The following is a 24,324-nucleotide window of genomic DNA, read 5'->3' on the forward strand; positions in this document are numbered from 1 at the left end:
GGCCCGGGAGGGGAACCGGGGAAGGTGGAATCGCTGGGTACCGGGCAGTACCGTGGGAACCATTTGAGGGATGCTGAAACCCACCGAACCAAAGTAACCCTCCTGTATCTGACGGGAACCGCTTCAAGGCAGGGCTGCTCCCGCATCCCCAGCACCTCTGCTACCGGGGGACGCCGGCACTGGGCGAGGGGCAGCCGCAGCAGTCCCGAGCCCCGCGGGCAGGCGGGCGCTCGCGCGCGGCTGTGTCGCCCCGTCCCGAATCTCCCTGCCCCGGGCCCGTCTCCGCCTGGCTCGGTCTCGGCTGGGGCGGAGGCTCCTGAAGCGCAGCGGCAGCCGGGGGTTGGGGCGGCGTCGGAGCCATCCGCCGCCATGGTGAGTGCCCCCCGGGCGGCAGGCCGCCGCGCCTCCCCGAGCCGGGCCGCCGTTGCTCCGGGGCCTGAGGAGAGGGCAGCCGAGGCTGGGCGCGGCCATTTTCCCGGCAGGGTCCCTGACACCGCGGCGTGTCTGTCCTGAGGCGGGCGGGGCCTGGGGGGCTGCTGCGTCCCGCCTGCGGTCCCGGGGTCCCCCCGAGCGGGATCAGCCCCCCGGAGAGCCCGCCCCGGGGCTGCTGGAGCCTCCGAGTGGGGTGGGAGCTATACGGGGTGGGGACCCTCCCAAACGGCTGCTTTGAGCCTGCCTGCTGCTTGTGCGGGCGTCACACTGCTCCGAACTGCCCCTGACTCCGGATTGGGGCTGTTGACACGGTGCTATTGCTCCACCTCACTTCCGGGCTCTCCTTCGGACCCCCTGATAATCCCTGTTGTTCCCATCAAGGTGGCAGGCCTGTGAGTCAGGCCGCAGAGGGAAATGCTGCTCTGTTTTTTAGGGGGTGCTGGAGGTCATGACACACGCCAGGACTTTGTTGTGTGTTGTACCTTTTGCCCATCCTTCCTTGAGCCACACGTCCCCCCTGCGGTTCTGGAGTTAAATAACGGCTGGCGCAGGTAGAGAGGGGTTTAGCAGCATGGACAGGTAAGGGAGGTAAAAGGTACCCCACCCTTTGAGGCAAGATCTGAAAGGGGTTTGGGGCGTGTCAGTACACATCCTGTATTATACCTGCTCAGATCTGTTTGCCTGAATCAGATCGTCTGGGTTTTCCTAGGAAATGGGAGGCAGGGCTGGGTGGTTGTTGTTGTTGTTGTTTTTTAAATTTATTTGTGTTTATTTTGTTGGCAAGCCGGCCCTATTACTCTAAATAGCACTGGCTGTTAATAATGTATCTCATCTCTGCTGAATATTTTTATCATAGGGATCAGTCTGTAATGAGCCTGGTTCTGTGATAAATAAATGCCATCTCCATTTTGCTCTTTTCTTTAATGTTGTTAAGATATCACAATTCAGTCCTTCCATTTCTGTAACTTTTTGAGGGGGCGTGACAATATGTACACCTTTTACTGACTTATACCTCCCTTACTTGTGTTTACAAACATCAGCAATAAGTTTAGATGGGGTGTGTACATATTTACTTTATGTCGCTGTCTGTTCCTGACTTGAAACTGAGTTGTGGGTCATTCCTCCCTGCATTACAGTGGGGATCTAAACACTTCCAAGAGAAGAGGGGGAAGCTTGTTATGGGGGGATGGAGGTTGATTCTCCCATGTCCCGGTGCTGCTGAGAGCCGGTGAGAAGCACTGCTGCTGTATGTGCAGCCAACATGGTTCACGTAGTTGTCCAGGAGTGATTCTGCTTTCCCACAGTTGTGGCTGTAAAATTTCTGGGTTTTGTTGAAAATCTGCTGTATTTTACTTGTAGAAGGGAGAAAAATACGCTACATTTTTGGATTGCCTTTTCACCTGCCCTGTCTCCATACTATTAAGCCCCATCTACTCTGTTGCAAGCTGGACCTACGTTTTGAGGCAGGATTCTTTTCTATGGCAGTCTGGTGCAGAAGACTGGAAACTCAGCAGCAGCTTTGTTTAAATGTAAAACAAAATCCTGTAAATTAATTGAATATAAAGAATAACACTTTTTATGCTGTGTCCATATTTCCAGTTTTCTTTATGCCAAAAATTTTTGTATGAGGAATATGTTACTGTAACATAGAATTTGTCAGGAGTGGTTTTAGAGGTTTTTACAGTTGAGTAAGGTTTTAGTTGGGGCTTTTGGGACACAATTTGAGAGGAATGTGAGTAGTATATGGCTCAATAGCATTCATCACCATGTATTTTTGACAGGTTTCCATGCCCCATTTTGGGCTTATGTCCCGCCCTCAGTTTCCATTTCCCTTGGTGTCGAGGTTTGGTGCTGTCAGCCGTTTTTAAATTTTTTTTTCTTATTATGTTTGGTCAGGGGAATGTTGTGTGATTGTGCTTTGATGCGTTTGGTTGATTATTTAAAGGAAAAGGTTGAAAGAATAGAGTGAGAGAGCTTAAAGGAAATGAATTTTTTTAAAAAATAAAGTTTTGGTTAGGTTTTGAGTAGGGTTGGGCAAACTACGGCCCGCGGGCCAGATCTGGGCCATCAGGGCTTTGGATCTGGCCTGCGGCACCACGGGAGTGCTCCCAGAAGCGGCTGGCACCATGTCCCTACAGCCCCTGGGGGAGGGCTCTGCACGCTGCCCTAGCCTGCAGGCACCGCCCCCCACAGCTCCCATTGGCCAGGAACGGGGAACTACAGCCAATGGGAGCTTTGGGGGAGGTATCCACAGGTGAGGGCAGCACACAGAGCGCTCTGCTGCCCCCTTCCCCAGGGGCCGCAGGGACGTGGTACTGGCCATTTCCGTGAGCAGCGTGCGGTCAGGGCAGGCAGGGAGCTTCCCTAGCCCCGGTGTACACCGCTGCCACCGTGGAGCCACTCCAGGTAAGCAGCGCCTGGCCAGAGCCTGCACCCTGAACCCCGCCTGCACCCTGCACCCCAGCCCCTTGCCCTGAGCCCCATGCCACACCCCTCCTGCACCCTAACCTCCTGCCCTGAGTCCCCTCCCGCACTCCACACCCCCTCCTGCACCTCAACCCCCTTCCCTGAGCCCCCCCATACACCCCGCACCCCTCCTGTGCCCCAACCCCTTGCCCTGAGCCCCTTCCTGCACACCACACCCCCTCCCACACCTCAACCCCCTGCTCCAGCCCTACATTCATGGCCCTGCATGCAATTTCCCCACCCAGATATGGCCCTCGGGCCAAAAAGTTTGACCACCTCTGGTTTAGAGGAAAAAAGGAAAGAAAGATTGTTTGGTTAGGTTTAGTAAGGAGAGATGATTTTAAAGACTAGAAAGAGAGGAAAAATAAGCACAGGGCAAAGAAAAAAGGATTTAGAGAATAAAAAAAAATTACGCAATAAGAGAGTCTGTGTTACTGAACACATGCAGAGCGAAACATCCTACCCCAGCAACTGCCGGTAGTGAAATGATAGCTGTTCTGGGAGACGAACCTTGGGAGTATCCCCGCCTCTTGGTGGACCAATCAGAAGCTGTTTTACAGCTACATCACAGAATGCACTTTTTGAGTCAGTCCTTTCATGACAAGATTTTAAAACAAGAGCCTTTCAGAAATGGGCTGTTGCGGAGTGGATTATTTGAAAAACTCTAGCCAATGAGCATTTGATCATGTAGAATCATAGAATATCAGGGTTGGAAGGGACCTCAGGAGGTCATCTAGTCCAACCCCCTGCTCAAAGCAGGACCGATCCCCAATTAAATCATCCCAGCCAGGGCTTTGTCAAGCCTGACCTTAAAAACCTCTAAGGAAGGAGATTCTACCACCTCCCTAGGTAACGCATTCCAGTGTTTCACCACCCTCCTAGTGAAAAAGTTTTTCCTAATATCCAACCTAAACCTCCCCCACTGCAACTTGAGACCATTACTCCTTGTTCTGTCATCTGCTACCACTGAGAACAGTCTAGATCCATCCTCTTTGGAACCCCCTTTCAGGTAGTTGAAAGCAGCTATCAGATCCCCCCTCATTCTTCTCTTCCGTAGACTAAACATCCCCAGTTCCCTCAGCCTCTCCTCATAACTCATGTGTTCCAGTCCCCTAATCATTTTTGTTGCCCTCCGCTGGACTCTTTCCAATTTTTCCACATCCTTCTTGTAGTGTGGGGCCCAAAACTGGACACAGTACTCCAAATGAGGCCTCACCAGTGTCGAATAGAGGGGAACGATCACGTCCCTCGATCTGCTGGCAATGCCCCTACTTATACATCCCAAAATGCCATTGGCCTTCTTGGCAACAAGGGCACACTGTTGACTCATATCCAGCTTCTCATCCACTGTAACCCCTAGGTCCTTTTCTGCAGAACTGCTGCCTAGCCATTCAGTCCCTAGTCTGTAGCAGTGCATTGGATTCTTCCGTCCTAAGTGCAGGACTCTGCACTTGTCCTTGTTGAACCTCATCAGATTTCTTTTGGCCCAATCCTCCAATTTGTCTAGGTCCCTCTGTATCCTATCCCTACCCTCCAGCGTATCTACCTCTCCTCCCAGTTTAGTGTCATCTGCAAACTTGCTGAGGGTGCAATTCACACCATCCTCCAGATCATTTATGAAGATATTGAACAAAACCGGCCCCAGGACTGACCCTTGGGGTATTCCACTTGATACCAGCTGCCAACTAGACATGGAGCCATTGATCACTACCCGTTGAGCCCGACAATCTAGCCAGCTTTCTATCCACCTTATAGTGCATTCATCTGGCCCATACTTCTTTAACTTGCTGGCAAGAGTACTGTGGGAGACAGTGTCAAAAGCTTTGCTAAAGTCAAGGAACAAAACATCCACTGCTTTCCCTTCATCCACAGAACCAGTTATCTCCTCATAGAAGGCAATTAGATTAGTCAGGCATGACTTGCCCTTGATGAGTCCATGCTGATTGTTCCTGATCGCTTTCCTCTCCTCTAAGTGCTTCAGAATCGATTCCTTGAGGACCTGCTCCATGATTTTTCCAGGGACTGAGGTGAGGCTGACTGGCCTGTAGTTCCCAGGATCCTCATTCTTCCCTTTTTTAAAGATGGGCACTACATTAGCCTTTTTCCAGTTGTCCGGGACTTCCCCCGATTGCTGTGAGTTTTCAAAGTTAATGGCCAATGGCTCTGCAATCACATCCGCCAACTCCTCAATGTGTTCAAAGCCATGTATTTTTTCCAACTGCGACTTTAAAATCGGGAGCCTGGACAAAACAGCCATGTTCTTTTACAAAATGCCCACAGACGCCAAGAAACCTGAATTGCCTATGGGTGCTCCAGCTCATGTTCAGAAGAGAAAACCCATTTACACTTATTTTGCTAAAGAGGCAGCACCGGTGCCGAACCCCGCAGTTCATCCTGAAATTGAACTGAAGAAACAGGAAGACTTTATGAAGTGGGAGGTGCTGGGGCGGAGGGGCGGGGATAGGACGAGGCAGGGGGAGTGGGTGGAATGGGGTGGGGCGGGAAGAGACGGTCAGGGTTGGGGAAGGGGTGGAGTGAGGGCAGGGCCTGGGGCAGAGTGGGGGGTCAAGCACCCCCTGGGAACTGGGGAAGTTGGTGCCTCTGCCTCTTTCATATCCCGAACATTTATAGAAGCTTATAAGGGATGTTCGTAGTTGTATTTTAAGTCTCTTTTTAAAGATGTAATTTATAACAGTTGGGCATATTTGGAAATAAACATTTAATTCCAGAATTCTTTGATCCTCTGGAGATAGTGGAAAGTAATGTTTGACTCCTAAACCATCTAGACATGTCATAACTTAAATTGACTGCAAACCATTATGTAGATTGTCCTGAGAAAGCTCTCTATGGGAACCCTACAGGGTGGTTCTGTCTTCTACTCCTTTCTCTTCTCTCTCTAGACTTTATTCCTGGATATTCTCATCTGCTTTTGTAATTTCTACTTTTGTCTTTATGCTGCTGATTTATAAGTCCCTCTTCCCGTCTTTGCAAAAAGAAAAGGAGTACTTGTGGCACCTTAGAGACTAATCAATTTATTTGAGCATAAGCTTTCGTGAGCTACAGCTCACTTCATCGGATTCCTGTCTTGTATATCTAACTTTGTTGGTTTGACTTATATAGCTGAAGTTTAGGGCCAGATTCACTCCAGTTTTGTTGATTTTGCCAGTGTAACCCTGCTGCAGGCTACCTTTATACATTGTAAGCAAAAAAGGCACAATTTTAACTTTTGTTTTGTAAAATCCTTCCTAGGCCAATTTTAAGAAAATGAGAATGTAATCAGTTGTGATTATATTACCATAAATGCATTACTATCACTGATTGCAATGATACATAGAAACATAGTCATGTATTCTTCGGCTTATGAGAAGCTAGTCTTCACTGTAAGTTTTAGAAGGACTTAGAGGGGTCTGCCCAGGGAAGCATGACCAGCAGCCTCCCTCTTACTCTCTCCACATATTGAGCAGTAGTGAGAAAGCTTGTAATGGACAAACTATGGAAATCTCCAGACCCTTGGGGCTCCTTTCCTAAAGTAGCTAGCGCCAACCACAGCCAAGGCCACAGAGTTTAAGTCAAGGCTTTCCACTTCTCTTATGTTCCACCTTCTATGGACATACACACTTGAAACAGAGGGATCTGCCCTGGTTATTGGGCCAGTGGCCTCTCCTCCCCATGGGAAACAGAAGCCAGGAGGAGCCTCCCCGGTCTTCTGACACCAATATTCACTCAACTCTGAAGCTTGACATCTGGGAGCCTGCTTCTCCACTCAGTGACTTCAGTGGAACTACCCTAGCAACTCCCCTGGAATTTTTCCCCCTGACTTCATTTGGTTGTTGTTCCCCTTCATCCCACCCTGACCCTGCCTAACTTCACTCTTCTGCTGTTGTGTTTATCTCCTTTCCCATCTACCACTCTCCTCTTTTCCTTCTGTTTACGTACCCCCTTCTTTACCCCTTCAACCACTCCCCCAAAAGCAATAGTAATATAAATATTAAAAATGAAAAAGCAGACAAACCCTTAGAACTGACATTCCATGAGTGTGGGATGAACTGGGTCACTGTGCCTTTCTTGTGCCGTTATTAATTATTAGCATGGCAGTAGCATCTGAGGCCCCAGTAAGGGACTGGGGCTCAATTGTGCTTGGCATTGTACAAATATATAACAAAGACAGTCCCTGCCCTGAAGAGCTTGTCCTACATCTGTTTTTCGTCTTTTCAGATCTCTTTGGGATAGGGACTGTATCTTCCTATATGTTTTTACAACACTTAATACAAAGCCCCCTTCCTGGTTGGGCCTTAGGTTGCTACTGTAATATAAATAGTGATGTTGGAAATACATGGCATTTCAAATCTGCAATGTACAAATCTTCTCACTGATATCAGTGTAACTCAAATTATAGGAACAGCTTTAACACCTTTTAGAGAACACCCAGTCCTGTGAAAGAAGTGAGTGAACTGGAATTACTTTTATTCAAGCTGACAACTAATAATGAAAAACTAAACAGCTGCATGGAAAGCAACTGTGTTAAAGCAAAGAATACAGAAAATTTAAGGCCATGTCTACACTACCACTTATGTTGGCAAAACTTGTCATTCAGGGGTGTGAAAAAACTCCCCTCCTCCCCCAAGCAACATAAGTTTTGCCAGCATAAGCACTTGTGTGCACAGTGCTTCTGCCAACATAGCTCTTGTTTAGGTGGTTTTATTATGTAGACAGGAGAGCTGTGCTGCTGTAAGTTCAGTAGTGTAGACATGGCCTAAACAGGTAATGTGACTGACCCTTATTTCAAAAGATAAATAATCAAAACAAATATAGTATCATTGTAGGTATCCAAATTCCCTTTGTCAGAAAATCCTGGTTATCTGAATCCATGTGCATCCCCATGTTAGTCACTAGAACTTCTGCTTATCTGAATGCCCAGTTATCCAAAAGCTTTGGATGTCTCCCAGGCCCTTTGGATAAATGGGAGTATACTGTACATTCTTTGTATGTATATGTGTAGAAATAACTTTCTACTTATATAAGCATTGTATTGGGGGGAAGTGGCAAACCAGGTATGTTCTGGAGAAAATAAATGACAAAGTTCAAGGAAATAAAGATACAATATTTACATAAATTAATAAAGTGGCTTAGTGTAGGCCTGGCCTAGATTCCTATGACATGCAAGTAAGGGTATTTACAAATATAGAAGGAAAGGGTTTAATTAGTAAAAGCACATCTCATAATACTTTTGTTTGTTAGTTATCTATAGCCACACACGTGTTCCACCTTAACTCTGTATCTCCTGACTTGTGAAAAATAGGAAGGGGTCACATTGGGCCAGCTTATGCTGCCTCAGCAAGTTGATACATTTTTTTAAGAAGTTGCCAATTTGTGTTGTGAAATCAAAGTAATTTTTAAAATGAAGTTTCTAGCCTTTATAGTTACAAAAACTATCCGCAAAATGTGAACTGAGTATATCTCAATGCTGTGATATCTGTAACAATAGCTCAGAGAGTTAGGAACTACTCCATTCAGCTCTCTTGTATTTGAACTCTGAATCCTAATGGTGATTATTTAAAATGTCACAATTAACAATAATACAAAATAGGCAGTTTTTATGAGGTGAAATGTGTATGTAATTTGTTTCAGATGTCATTGAAGTATAAAATACAGTACTATCCTATAGAAGTCTTCTATAACACTGGTTCTTTCCCCGCCTCAGGTGAATTTCACTGTAGACCAGATCCGAGCGATCATGGACAAAAAGTCCAATATCAGGAAAATGTCTGTGATTGCTCATGTTGATCATGGCAAATCGACACTGACAGACTCTTTGGTATCTAAAGCAGGTATCACTGCTTCAGCCAAAGCTGGTGAAACACGATTCACAGACACGCGGAAAGATGAACAAGAAAGATGTATCACAATCAAGTCTACGTAAGTACCATAAAGTTATTTTTAACCTTTGTCTGAATCTTGTAATGCAACACTGTAAAACTGCCTCCTCACAACCCCACACACACAGATTTTTTATGAGAATATTCATGTATGGATTAATGTTATTATTAATAAAATTAATGTTAATAGGCCATGCTATCTGATGACTGTATCACCATACTTTGCTGAAAGCATAGTAGCGATTATTTTCAGAATTCCTTACCTACAGAAGATACAAATGTTAGTCAGTTGAATTAATAAAATGAATATAGTACTATCAAAGCATTGCTACGTCAATGCTAGGACCTTTAATTTACAGGGTAGTTGGGGATATCTTCTTTGTTAATTATTTGCTGTTCCACTTGTTTCTTTTGAGCCAATATGTCCTGCAGCTATGCTTCTTGAATTGAGAATACATATTATATCCTCCATACAGATGTTGTGATCTTTATTTTTTAAAGTGCTAAATCATCAAGTGGATTCTTACGGTTGCACTCTTCTCCTAATATAATATTTTCTGTTTGTTACTTGAAACAGCACACATTTAAAATGAAACCCACTAATTGACACTTCATTCTTTTTTAGTATTAAATTTGCCATTTTTCTTCACTTGTGCACATAGAATTTAAATTGAAATACTTTGATGGCTTTTAGTTTTAAGAATCTAATATGAATGTTTTTAAATTATTTTAGTTTGTAGATAACTTGTAGGTAGTGCTAATTATATTAGAGTTATTTTTGTAACAAATACTTTTGTAAAATGGACGATATCAGGGTTCATCTTATAAACAGCATGTAGTGGTCTCTCCTACTTGCTCTGGGCCAGATTCTGACACTTTTACTCATAATGAGCAGTACCTTATTCTGAGTAGTTCCTTTGATCTTAACAGGATTACTTGCAGCAGAGTAAAATACGACTCATTGACCAGAAGTGGCAGAATCTGGCCATTTGTGATGATTGAGAATAGCATCTTGACATGTGACGTATGACTCCGTGCAACGGTGTCAACCAGTTGAAAATAGGTTTGTAGAGCAAGTGATTTGGGCCAGGACTACAGTGTTATAGCATGACAACTATCCTGCTATGTTGGTCTTGAATCAAAACAGAAATTCCTTACAGCCAGAGCAAAATGTTGGATCCCAAGAATTTTATGAGCCCAAAAATAGTGTTGAGTAGTTCCTCTTTCATTTTCCTTTAGTTTATGTACATCATGATGACTGTGTTTTTTACAGAGGAGCTACAGGAGACTCCATAATATACATTTTAAATTACTGAAATAAAATGTTCTCTCTTGTAGAGCAATCTCTCTGTACTATGAACTCTCGGACAATGACTTGGCCTTTATCAAAGAGTACAAAGATGGTTCGGGTTTTCTTATTAATTTAATCGACTCTCCTGGACATGTAGATTTCTCCTCTGAAGTTACAGCAGCTCTTCGTGTCACTGATGGTGCCCTTGTAGTTGTTGACTGTGTTTCAGGTGAATGTGCTTTAATTAAAAGATTTTGCTGCATCATTAAAAAGCCTGACTTAATGCACAGGCCTTCTTGCTTTGAAGGTTTAGATTCAGTTTGGAACTAGACTGAAAGTGAATTGATGGTGGGTGTTAGTCCCTGGCATGTTCTCCTGTTCACACCACGAGGGATGAATCTGACCATTCAGGCTCTGTGGGTGAAGTGTAGAGTGGCTGGGGAAGTGAAATCCATCCTCCAACCCAGCATCAGAATGCAAGGCTGCTGCTCAAACTCCCCATTTCTCCCCCCAGCCTTTTACAGTTGCTATCCCAGTTTATAGACTGGAATAATAGCTGCAGTCTGTCCCTGCCAATTGCACAAAGCACTGAGGCTACACAAGGAATTTCTGTGCTGGGATTCTCTGGCCAGTTTATATAGCATAAAGTGGCCTTAGCAGACTGAAAAATCTGAACCATTGACTTTTTTTCCTCTTAGGGGGGTGTGTTCAAACAGAAACTGTTCTGTGTCAAGCAGTTGCTGAGCGCATCAAGCCAGTACTGATGATGAACAAGATGGATCGTGCTCTGTTGGAGTTACAGCTAGAACCAGAGGAACTTTATCAGACCTTCCAGCGTATTGTGGAAAGTGTCAATGTCCACCTATGGAGAAGGTGAAACTGGACCGATGGGTAATATGATGGTAAAGAAAACTCAAGTTTTTGCTTTAAATGGTACCAAGAATAAATATATCCAGAAGCTTCTGTGGTAGTTCACACTTCCTTACCAGGATCCTGTCGCAAACATGTTTGTAGATTTTGTATAGGAGAATGAATTAAAATATTTCTACAGTGGAAGCTGGCAGTTTCCTGAACTCAAGATCCTCTGGCCTACCACCTGAAGATACTTCTGGTCAGCCCCCTGCTACCTGTATTGTTTCATCCTCATGCAGAACAGGAAATATATGAGAGAGGGCAACCAGTTGAGAAAGGAAGCAACTAGAAATCAGGAGCTGAAGGGGGAGAAAAGGTAGCAGTAGGGCGTCAGAGAGCTAGTGGGGAATAGATGGAGCAACAGGAGGGAAGACAGCTTGAAGAAGAGGAGAGAAATGTAGATACTCCTAAATGCATGTTTTGACATTAAAATATTGTGAATTTTAAAGCATTTCAGGGTCAGCATTTCTTCTGCCTTTGAGAGAAGAATAAGGTGTAGACATAGGCATAGCCTTGGGGTTCACACCAAGGACCAGGAGTTAGGAGATTTGGATTCTTTTGTTGATTTTGCTGTTTAACTCATTTATGACGCTGTGCAAGTCACTTCCTTTGCTGTGCTTCTGTTTCCCCATATGAGGATAACAATATTTCACTACCTCACAGTGATCCTGTGAGGCTCCTTCAACAATTGTACGTGAAGCCCTTCAAAATCATCAGATGGCAGCTGGTAGTAGAAGTTTATAACATTTTTGTGGCACACAAACTGGATTTGCTGTCCTCTGATCGACCTAATTAGGCTATTGGGAGCTAAAATCATTGACACTGTAATAATAGGTTATACATAGCCTTGAATGAAAGCTGTTCTATCTGGTGCTTGACATAGATGTATGAGTATTATTCCCATTTTGCACTTAGGAACAGCAAGTCATGGAGAAATGATGCGACTTGCCCAAGGTTACAGTCAGTATGGAAGAGTTTAAAATATAATCCTGACTATTAGTCCTGTGTTCTAATCACTAGATCATGCTGTAGTAAGTATTGTGTAATCAGTTTCATACATTAGCTCTGAGACAAGCTAGTTCTTTATAGCCACACATTTCAGACCTGGATTCCTAAAGTTTAGCTTCTAAATCCATATTTAATTTTAGAAGCTGCCAACTTTGAAAATTGTTACCTCAAAGAACTAACTTGTCTTGCAGCTAACTGATAAAACTGACAATACCCATGTCACATTTTGGGGTTCAGACCAATGAGAATAGGATCTTCTTCTGCCCTGTAACTGTAGGTGCCTTAAATGCTCTGCTGCTATGGTTCACAGCTTGCACACCAACAGCCAGCAAATATGCAGTTCCCTGAATATCTGTGTGCTCTGCAGCCCTTGTACAGTACTCTGCTCCCACCAGTCCGCCTACAATACAACAGCTGCACCGTGGTCTCCACCAGCCTGGGTTACTACTTGCAGGGTGACCCCAACACACCCCCAGGCCCTAATTTCCCCAAAAGTGTGTGCCCTGAAATGTCCAGCTCCCTCCTGGAATACTTGGAGGCATAATAAGGTTCATTGCTCCTTTAAAGAGTCAAAAGCATAGCAGCTTGTTGCTGTAACTGGAGTTAATAATCACATCAAGTCAAATACAGTAAGGGGTTGATTTAGATTTTAGACTAAAAGGTCAAACAAGTTTATTTAATCAAAATGGAGGTGTTGAATTCAAATATAAGGGATAAAATCAAAAAGCAAGAAAAGTAAAACATGCTTTCTAGTGGCTAAGAGTTAAATCAACAAGCTATAGCCTTAGTTCCAGGTAGATTTCTTACTTTTTTTTTCTTTCCAGCCACGGCTGACTTTCAGTCAAGACCTTCCACAGAAGTACAAGGTGCTAGTTCCCCTTGTCTTTCTCAGTAAAGGGTCTTTGCCTAAGTAGCTTTCTCACCTATATTCAGTTCCCAGAGTCTTCAACCCCTTGGTTGAAGGACCCATCTTTCTGAGATTGAAAGAGCTCTGTCCCTTTGTATCTGTGCAGTGATGGAAGCCAAGATGGCATCTTCTTCTCCCCTTATAGCTTCCCCAACTCACTGTTTTGTCTCCAGACTCAGGATAACCTCATATTGTTCTTCCCTAACTGTGGAGTTCCCATCCCCCCGCTTATTTGTACGTAAATGAGGCTTTCATTATATTTGGTCACACCTTGCTTAATTTCAGCAGTGACAGGTAGATAGCTGCCTTCCCACCTGTCTGGGAGAAAACCTGTTTTTGTCAAAACTTTAAACCATAATGAGTATTCATAACTCCTCCATGCAGTGTTAATACTTACATTTCACAATTATATGAAAGTTAATGACACCTTGGTGATTAATAAGAGACCTTCCTTGAGACACTTATTATAATACAGCAATATTGTACAGACGTTCCCCGGGTTACGCTAACCAGACTTACGCAAATCCGCATTTATGGAAAAAGTTCCGTAAGCTAGAAATAGGAGGGTTGTTGGGGTTTTTTTGCGTAATGGTCAGAGATACGTTTCTGACTTACGAAATATTCGAGTTACGCAACGTCATATATATATATATATATATATATATATATATATATATATATATATATATATATATATAGTCAGTTGATTAAATTACTTATCATTTGAGATTTAGACTTCCTGTCTCTATAGTCAGGTAAATCATTGAAATGTATTCTCAGATAAAGATCCTTTTCTCCTTCTAGGAGGGGACGCCATGTTGTCTGGTGAAGACTTCATGCTGATTCCTCCCCAACTGGTGATAATTGAGTCATTACCTCCTCCCCTTGTTAGCTTGATGGTTTTGTTTACCTTTTGAATAAATGCACCTTCATTGGCTCTGTCTGATGGCCAGGCTGGTCAGACAAACAAATACACTGTTCCATTAGGGCAGACTGGGCTTATGCACTGCTTGCCAAGCACATAACTCTAGCATATATTCATAACTTTCTATGCACCCGGTACCTATATCATGCAAGAATGTTAATGATCAGTGAGTTATTAGTTTTGCACTGATATCTTACACAACATCATAATCTGTATCTAAAAGGTAACAGTGTGTTAGGTGTAGTAAGTATGTCAGGCCTGACAAGAGCTGCTGCAAAGAGTACTGAACCACCAAATGGCCTCTGTCGCAACCTACTACATCATGGTCTGGAGGTTAGAACGAGGGCTTATTAGCTAGGATTGTATCCTAGGCTCTTCCACATTGGGGTTCAGTGGAGCTGCAGATACCCAGCCACTAAAAATCAGACCACTTTGCCTAAGTTTAGGCACCCAGGTTTCAACTTCCAGAGGTAATTCAATATCAAATATTCACAGAAATTCATGGAAATATTTGGAAGGCTTTAATCAAACTTTTTGCTGTAGATATCTTTGTAAAATATAATCAAAACTCTTTGGGTGTAATTGGATTAGCAAAATGGGACAAAATAGAACTCTTGCTTCAAAGTAAGATCCAACAAGACCAGTCTTGTCAAGATTGCGGAATATTTTGGGAGCCTCAGTCACATGCTACATCCCACTGAAAGCAAAGTGTCTTGTCCCAGGCATTAACTATCATTCTGTTTTTAGATTGATCCCCTTATTGGTACTGTTGGGTTTCGCTCTGGTTTACATGGCTGGGCATTTACTTTGAAGCAGTTTGCTGAGATGTATGTGGCCAAATTTGATGCCAAAGGTGAAAAAGCACAACTCCCTCCAGCCGAACATTCAAAGAAAGTAGAATACATGATGAAAAAGCTTTGGGGAGAAAAGTGAGTGATGAAAGACACATGTATACATAGGCACGTGCTTAAATACCACAGCGATAGGCTGTTCAGGAATAGCTTAATAAAGTGTATATATTTAGCACAGTGGCTTAGTCCCCCCCGCCACCCCTTTAGGGCCCTTTAAGAACTCATAGTTAGGACCCTATCAAATTCGCGGTCATGAAAAATGTGTCACGAACCATGAAATCTGATCTTTTGGGTACTTTTACCCTATACTGTAAAAGTATACAAAAGTATACAGCATTTCTCAAACTGGGGCTCCTGACCAAAAGGGGGTCACAAGCCTATTGTCAGGGGGTTGCAGCATTGCCACCCTTACATCTGCACTGCCTTCAGAGCTGGGTGGCCGGAGAGCAGCAGCTGCTGGCTGGGTGTCCAACTCTGAAGGCAGCACTGCCACCAGCAGCAGCCCAGAAGCAAGGGTAGCATGGTATGAATGCATCCCTGAAATTTGCTATTTATGCCATGACCAACTTGCAAAAATGTGTGATTACTCCACAATTTAAGTGGACCCCTACTTACAGTTCAGAGCAGTTCAACTAGTCCCACAAGGGGTCCCATTTATTTACTCCACAGAGTACTCACTGGCCCTCCAGGCCCCAACCCCAGTTCAGTCTCTCTCTCAGTAGTCCAAAATACCGCAGTGTATTTGAAAACAGAACACAGACTCTCACCGTGTTGACCCCAGTTTCAGCTAGGCACAGCCCCATCCTTCCTGAGGATTCTGTCTGCTTCCCATTACCTCTTGCCTGGAGTCTGTCCTTCTCCACAGGTCATTCTAGGTAGGCCTTTGCTATCTGTCCCCTGCTTCTTGGGCAGGATCTCTCCTTGCCTTGAAAGCTTTCTCCTGAACTTCCTTGGCTTAGTATCAGGCTTCCTGCCTCTAGCAGTCTCAGTTGCTCTCTCATCCACCATCCCCAGCAGTTGCCTGCTGCACTTTATATAGAAGTCCCTTGATTTCTCTTAGGTGGGGCTCATCTTGTAATCAGGGCTGGCTTAGCCCCAGGCTCTCCTGCCCCTGGGCAAGGCACCCTGTTCCAGTATACATATTTAATCCAGACAGTTTGTGGAGAAGTAGCTTATGCCTTTACAAAAAAAAATGTTAATGAGCAGCCTGAAGAACTAGACATAGTTAACATGTATGGCTCAACAATATGTCTGTGTGCATGTGTGTGTGTGTATATATAAAACTATTAGGAATACTACACGTATGTGATACAAATATATTCCAGAGGGGGATTCTGATGGCATGGTGGGGTGGGAGAGAGAGAGAGACTGGATTGTTGCCAAAACTTTAGGATGGAGTTTGCTTTTATTACAATGTGTGGATAAACTGAATGTGCAGCAAGTTAGATTATAGGCCTAATCCAAAACCCACTGAAATCAGTTGCAGTCTTTCTGCTGAATTCAGAGGGCTTTGTGTTACCCAGGGTTTTCGGAACCCAAAGCAGTGGTAACTTAAATGTTTCTCTCCAGGCAGTGTCAGGAATAAATCAATGGGGACACAGTTCCTCCGTCTGCTAAATGATTGGTACAAACCAGGGTGCTTTTTTCTCAGGTCTTAAACACACACACATATATGCTGTAGTGGTAGGTTCAGAGTATCCCAAATATTATAGTTACCCAATGTTTGAAATCGGGGGGGTGGGGAGAAAACCTGGATTTGTGCTGGAAATGGCCCAGCTTGATTATCATACATATTGTAAGGAGAGTGATCACTTTAGATAAGCTATTACCAGCAGGAGAGTGGGGGGGGGGGGGAGAGAAAACCTTTTGTAGCGGTAAACACCCATTTTTTCATGGTTTGTGTGTATAAAAAGATCTTTCTGTACTTTCCACAGTATGCATCCGATGAAGTGAGCTGTAGCTCGCGAAAGCTTATGCTCAAATAAATTGGTTAGTCTCTAAGGTGCCACAAGTACTCCTTTTCTTTTTGTGAATACAGACTAACACAGCTGTTACTCTGAAACCAATGTTTGAAATGGTTTCACATGATCAACAGCTAGGTTTCCAGGGGGCCTCCTTTTGTCCAGCTGTTGGGGAGTTTAGGTGTCAACTCTTTGCCCGAAGAAAAGCTTCTTTGGACTGTTCCAAAGCATATTCTTTTGCTTAATTTTTTTATAGCTAGCTTAAACAAAGCATAACTCATAGTGATTCCTAGTGGGTCAGCATACTAACCCCTAGTGGGTCACCAATTTTCTTAATTTTAGCAAACTACTCATTATTTCTTATTAAAGCATTTCTGGTATTTCTAGTTATAACAACAATAAAATTTATATGTCAGGAGCACTTAAAACCAACGTTGGCTGTCCAACCATTCTTTTCATTTTCATGATATGTTACCTTTCTGTCCCATCCTCCGATTCTGATTAGCAAAACTGCAATCATGTAGCTGTTTGGCCTTGCCTCTCAGAGCCCTAAAATTATTTCTAGCTATGTGGTGTTTGGTTTTCAGCTAGAAGTCGCTGGACACACAAAATGGCTGACTTCAGTAATATCAAGTTCTGGGGTTACATTTGGACCATGCCTTATAGCAGGAAGAATAATTATGCACAGATGAATTATAACTGCATTGTTTGAAAGTTACAGGCTAATTATTAGAAGATGTATTAATGCTTAGAAAGAAATTTTCAGATTAAAGGCACTACGGAAGTTCGAAGTCCTTTACAGATGTTAAATAAAATCTAATATTACTCCATGACTAGGGCTATACCAAATTTCACAGCCATGGAAAATACATCATGGACCGTGAAATCTAGTCTTTTATGTTTTTACCCTGTACTATACAGATTTCACTGGGGAGACCAGGGTTTCTCAAATTGGGGGTCCTGACCCAAAAGAGAGTTGCAGGGGGGTCTCAAGTGTATTTTAGGGGGGTCGCAGTATTGCCACCCTTACTTCTGCACTGCCTTCGGAGCTGCTGCTGACTGAGGGTCCATCTCTGCAGGCAGCAGTGCAGAAGTATGGGTGGCAATACCATACCAGGCCATCCTTACACTTCTACACCGCTGCTGGTGGCAGCTCTGCCTTCAGAGCTGGACTCCTGGCCAGCAGACGCTGCTCTCCAGCTGCCCAGCTCTGCAGGCAGCACCACCGCCAGCCAAAGCACAGAAGTAAGTGTACAGTACTGTGACTCCCCCACAACTCCTTTTTGGGTCAGGATCTCTACAATTACAAAACCCTGAAATTTCAGATTTAAAAAGCTGAAATCATGAAATTTACAATTTTTTAAATCGTATGACCGTGACATTGACCAGAATTGACCGTGAAATTAGTAAGGTTCTATTCATGAGATAAGCAAGTTTATGGGGATATTTAGCATAGAGTTGAGGTGATTTATCCAAGATAACAAAAGGTATTTTAGGTAGATGCAGGAGTTCCTGGCACCCAATTCTTTGCTCAAGCCACTAGACCAATTTCGGTGATTGAAAACACAAATCTAATCCCAGTGCATGGGTATCTCTTACAAAACAAAAACACTTGCTTCCTGTACTTCTTTTATCCAAAGCAATTAACTCTTCTCCCTATGAATGTAACAGCTCTAAAATGTTCCAAGTAGGAATCTCTCCTTTTCCTACTATTTTAGTGCTCTGTACATAATTCAAGGTGTTCCACACTGAAGCACAGTCTTGTTCTCACAAAGTGATTGATCAGTAGAAATCTTGAAAAGTTTTCAAACCATGGATGATTATCATCTCTTCGAATACTTTTCCTCTAAAGTTCAAACCGGATGAGTAAAGCACCTTAAATCAGTGGCAGATTAACGCACAAGGGCCCTGGCCTATCTGGGGCCCCCCAGAGGGGCACTGGAACCTGTTGTAGTAGGAAGAGAGCCTGAGACATAAGCCCTTGTATTAGAGGCCTGGTATGAGGCAAGACCTGCTTACAAAGTTTGGCAAGAACAGGGCTAATAATGCAGAAGTACACATTCCTAAGAAATGCTAAGCATAGAGTACTTATGCAAACATATTCCGATATTAGGTGGTACCGGAACATCCCAATATTAAGGATGGTATAAAAACATTCCCCAAAGATAACAGGAACACACTGGCCCCTTCTTAAGGATAAGGCTAGGATGACTGTATGTAATAGAGATGTTTTAATTGAACCAACATGTACAAGGTGATGGGTAATAAATAGCCATGTCAGGAGGCAGTAACTAACTATGTCAGAGGCAGTACTAACTTGTTTGTATCAGGGTATAAAGATGTATCTCAGAGGGAGTACTTTTGTCCAGCCGAAGGGGGAATGGAAAGTCCCACCATTTGCTGAGCTGTGTCCATTGTCACAGGCATGTCTTAGTATTCTTGTCAAGTTTGCCAGGTGCTATTACCATGCTTTGTTGACAGTAAACCTGGCCTGGTGCCTTCGTACCTTAACGGATCTTGTGGTCATTGGGCTGTTTGCTCAAGGTCTGCTCTGCCGGATGTCTGCGCAGAGCTGGGGCAGTACACAGGGAGAACACACACATGCAGCCGAACATCTAACCACACCTGTGTTAAAGTGGGGGTGGGGCCACTGGTGCCAGAATGGTAGCTCTACCCCTGCTCCTTTTCTTCCCCCCTGGGGCCCCACCCATTGGCCCAGCCAGAAGTTGGAGCTGGGTTGTGGTAAGAGCCACCAAGGGAGCTCGGGCCGCTGTGGGGAGCCCCAGACCTTCCACCTACCTGGGCAGGGGCTGGGGTGCTTGAAAGCAGCCCCCAGCCCGTGTCCTCACTCCCCGGGGCGCGTTGCCCAAGGCTACTACAGCCATGTTAAAAAGTCGGCAGGCCATGGCCACCCTGGCCCACCTAGTTCTGGTGCCCTTAGGCCCCCGGAGTGTGGGAGGCCCAAATGTTCTTTGTGCCCAAGGCCCAAATAAATCTTAATTCGCCTCTTCCTTCAACTTTTTATTTAGATATTTTGATCCAGCAACCGGAAAATTCAGCAAATCAGCCACCAGCCCAGATGGAAAGAAATTGCCACGGACGTTCTGCCAGCTCATTCTGGATCCCATCTTTAAGGTAAAACAAAAAGTTAATCTGTAGCTGCCCCAACTGGCATTTTCATTCGGTGGTATAAGTGTAGGATTCAGCCTAGAAAAAGATAGAGGCTCACTCACCAAACCTGGACTCCATAAGCTGGTTATTTGTACAGCACACACCATGTGTGCAGTCCCTGCCTTCCAGAATTTATGATCTAGGTAAACTACATACAACAGCATGAAGGAGAAAGAAGGCAACACAAAGTCTGAAAGAGGAATGGAATGTGGCACAGGTCTTGTTGTTCTCCATTTAAAAAAAATTGTTAGTGCAGTGAATTTGTTTTAATATATAAAAGAAATTATTTTGGTGTTATCCAAATCAAAGGTTTAGGAATTATCTTTCATTGGGAGGTTTAGAAAATACATTTGGTGTGACTGTCATCTTTCAGATCTTTGCTGGAAATCATGAATTTTGTTTTTTATACAGAACAAAGAATTATTAAATAAAAACCTAAATTTGGAGACTGTGAGGGCATTTTCAACCTGCATGTTACAGATCCACTATTTACAGCAATATGTTGGAACAGATTTAAGATGTATAATGGTAAATCTTTTACCACACTTTCCTCTGTAGATCTTTGATGCTATTATGAACTTTAACAAGGAAGAGACAGCCAAGCTGATAGAGAAACTTAACATCAAGCTGGATGCTGAAGATGGAGACAAAGAAGGCAAACCACTTCTGAAGGTATTTTTAAAAGATTTAATGCAATAATTCAGTTTGACTTTTTTCCTTTAACCCAATAGTCAGGATTAATGGAGTTGCAACATTTGCTGCTGGTCCCCTTCTATTTTTGCTACACAGCACAGCCCTCCAGAATACTTTATGGGTCTTAGAAGGACCTACCTTACTTGTCAGTTGCAAATCTCAAATTTATCAACTAATCATAGGGGGCAAACAAAGACAACCTTGTGTATCTAGAGTGCCACAATTCACAATAAATTATCTAGAAGTGTGAGCCCTTGAGATATGTGAACAGGATTTGAGTCTGATACTGTACAACCAAACAAAGGCATATTGGTTAAGAGGGAGAGAATGTAGATTGCACATTCAGGTAAATAAATAACTGAAGAAAACTGCTACTGCAACATATATATATTTTGCATCAGTTGCCTTGAGAACTATAACTTTTTCAAAGTTGCCTCTGCACATTCCCACATATGGGATGTGCTAACTTGTCCATTGAGCTTTGAGAAATGTCTAGAAAAGCAGTGACTATTGGGACCTCACAGGTACCGTTCTGCAGTACTTAGTGTTCAGAGCAGAGGCTGTAAGAAGCTTTATCTCAGTTCTTTTGCTAAACCCCAGAATCCTTAAGGGTATAAGACTCCATGGAAGAGGGAAAGGCAGGCGGGTAGTGTGGCTGTGCAGAGCCAGCCGTCACAAAGAGCTGCAATTACTATTACTGTAGAGCACAGAATTAATAACTCCTAGAAATGTCATGAATAATGGTGTAATTGGGTCTCCTTTCTACAATTTTCCACAACTGATTAGTTAAATTTGATGGCAAAACTACACATAGAAAAGTTATAGTTATGCTCATGGTTTGTCAATAAACATTAAAACTGCTGCTTCCATTCATAGCTTCAGAGTTTAATGTGGCCCGAAGCATAGTTTCCTCCTGAAATGTAGTGCACCAGCTTGAAAAAAGTGAGTTTTCAGAATGCTCCATTTGAATAATTCAAATGTTAATTATTTTCATTAAAAAAGAAAAAAAACAGGCAATGAGTGGAATAACTGCTTAATTAGATTAAAGTCTTTTGAACTTTTAAATGGTCCCAGGAGAGCTTTGATTAGTTGTCCTGGTTTTTGCCCCAACTCTGTTTTTGGCTAGTGTCTAGAAGGGCATTAGTTATTTCTGGGGTCAGTTGTTATGTTTATCACCTCAAATAAAGTTTCAGTGAGGATGCAGCATTTGTGTTTCTCAGGCTGATGCGCCACTGGCTGCCTGCTGGAGATGCCTTGCTTCAGATGATCACCATGCACCTGCCTTCCCCTGTAACGGCACAGAAATATCGTTGTGAACTTCTGTATGAGGGGCCACCTGACGATGAAGCTGCTATGGGAAAGGAGGGAGCTCTTTGACTTTGCAACTCTAACTACACAATGCCCATAGCAAAGATAAAAATACGTTGTTATACACATCAGATGGAATAAAACTGACTAGCTGACAAGCCACATAAATCTGGCTCAGAGTTGGTTATTACATTGTGCTGGCCTTTTCTTTATTTAATTTGTTCCATTACTCTGTTTGTATGGTGCCTAACACAGTGGGGCTCCAAACTGGTTGAGGTCTCGAAGTGCTACCACAATACAATTGTTCAGTAATAATAATTCAGTGTTTTCATGCTGCTGCACAATCCACTTTACCTCCTTATGTGCTGGATGGTCTTGTGTGTGAAACTGTACTCTTTAATTCAGTCCCTGAGAATACATGGGTGGGATGAGTTTGGAGGATGATGGAATCCTGCTGTCCCACTCGAGACATGACGTGTTAGGGGGCTGTGCAAGTACACTGCTCACAGCACCCACTCGGACTCTTCCAGTCAGTTACCAGGCTGGATTAGTTCAGAGCACATACCCACTTTTTGGAGTTTTGATTTATTAAATCACTTCTTTAGTTGCTGGAATTCATGCACACTCTGGCTCCATATAAGAGTCTTGATAGGTTTTCTTGCCTCTATTCAGGAGGCGCTCTTTCCTGGAGTTGGGTTTGTACTTCAGATGGTTTCTCCCAAGCAGGAATTCCCCAGTGCCCCTCTTGGAGCTGTGGTTATAGCTTAGGCCAGCTGTACGGCCTTACCCAGCTGCTCCTTTTCCCCAATTAGTCCTCAGGTTCAGCAGGCAGGCCTTCTGCTGTGAATGAGGCAGTATATATGCTGATCCTCTTCCTAAGGATCATTCCAGTTGGCTGGGAGAGAGGAGAGCCTTGTCCCACCCACTCTGCAAGGCTCCTGGTCCCTTAAAGAAATGGTAATGGCATGTCCTCCCAACACTAATTCCCAGAACCATTTTCTCTCTACCAATATCTCCTAGGGTCCTTGTATATATCAGACCTCCCAAAATCTTAAAAGGCCACATGTGATGGGGATGGGTTGATCTGTAGGCCTCAGCATGCCTAATGGGGCAGACTACCCCCTCACAGTGGGATCATGCTGAAATGTCTTGGTTATTTGTATCAGACCAAACCTGGAGAATCATGATGGGCACCTGCTCCTCCACTTCCAAACTCCTTATGTGGAGTCCCATATTAAACTATCATCACCTGCATCTTGTTCAACATCTGCATGAAGCCACTAAGGGAAACTGTGCCTTACCATTAACTCAGAGGCAAATGGTGCCATCTACCAGCTATCCAAAGGCTTAGCTGAGATCAGCAATTGGATAAAGAGCATATGGCTGAGGCTGAACCTGGGAAAGACTGAAATGATGCTGGTAGGGAGAAGGAAGTACTGTCCAGAACTCATCGTCTCTATAATATTCCCCTTCATTGATAGTTTCTTCCCTTAGGTCATGAAGACAGTCTGCAGCTTCAGTGTCCACCTGATATTTCACTGCTTTTAGAAACCCAAATAAATATGGATCCAAAAACCATCTAGATTTGGCAAGAAGATAGCGCAGCCTCCTGTCAGATCTGGACTTAGCCACAGTGAACAGGCATTCATGACCTCCAGACTTGATTTCTGAAACTCTCTGTACCTACGTCTGAAACAGGTGACCACTTAAAAAAAAAAATCAGTTGGTCACTAATGTCAAGCAGTCTCCTCTGTACAGTCCACTGGCAACATGTCACTTCTGTGCACAGTATGCTGCTTTGGTTCCTGGTGAGTCAAAATCAAAGTTTTTGCCCTCCTCTTCAAGATCTACGTCCAAGTAGGCCAAGTTACATGAGGGACCACCTCACTCTGTGATCTTGGCTTTCCATAACACGTGCGTTCTACTGGAGCAATGGAACTTGCAACCAGAAAAGTAAAACTTGTGCTTGCAGGAGACAGAGATTTACTGATGACTGGCCGAATTGTGGAACTCACACCTGGAAGACATAACGTTGACCACAAACCACTGTGTCCAAAGAGCAGAAACCAAAACCCACTCCTTTGAGCTAGTCTACCACATTATACACCTGCCACACACAAACACAGACCTGTGACCTCTGGACTGGAAAGTAGAAGAGCTGTTAATTATAACTTTAGGCATATTTTGGGAGGTTTCAGAGTAGCAGCCGTGTTAGTCTGTATTCGCAAAATGAAAAGGAGTACTTGTGCACCTTAGAGACTAACAAATTTATTTGAGCGTAAGCTTTCGTGAGCTACAGCTCACTTCATCGAATGCATGGGAGGCATTCACAATAATGGGTACCATATGAAAAACAAGGCTTATAAAGTGGAAGGGGAAGGAAATGCTCAGTAAAGCGTTAGGCCTAGTTTTAAACAGCTTTTGAAGACTCATTGAAATGCATTGTTTTACTGTAGGTGTCAAAAACTGTGATCCCAAGGGCCCTCTGATGATGTATATCTCCAAAATGGTCCCCACATCTGA

At 43.7% G+C, this 24,324-nt stretch overlaps 1 protein-coding gene across 1 annotated transcript; it reads left to right on the top strand.

Moving 5' to 3' along the window:
• Window positions 1–63: 63 nt before the first annotated feature.
• Window positions 64–21,969, top strand: LOC125636797 (elongation factor 2). Its single transcript, XM_075128352.1, is given in 9 exon segments — window positions 64–372; window positions 8,600–8,814; window positions 10,113–10,294; window positions 10,764–10,920; window positions 10,922–10,967; window positions 14,565–14,746; window positions 19,659–19,764; window positions 20,359–20,472; window positions 21,714–21,969. Coding segments are annotated over 9 exon segments (1,101 nt in total). The 5' UTR covers window positions 64–369; the 3' UTR covers window positions 21,810–21,969.
• Window positions 21,970–24,324: the final 2,355 nt, after the last annotated feature.

This window comes from Caretta caretta, chromosome 5 (assembly GCF_965140235.1).
Source record: "Caretta caretta isolate rCarCar2 chromosome 5, rCarCar1.hap1, whole genome shotgun sequence".
Taxonomy (NCBI): domain Eukaryota; kingdom Metazoa; phylum Chordata; order Testudines; family Cheloniidae; genus Caretta; species Caretta caretta.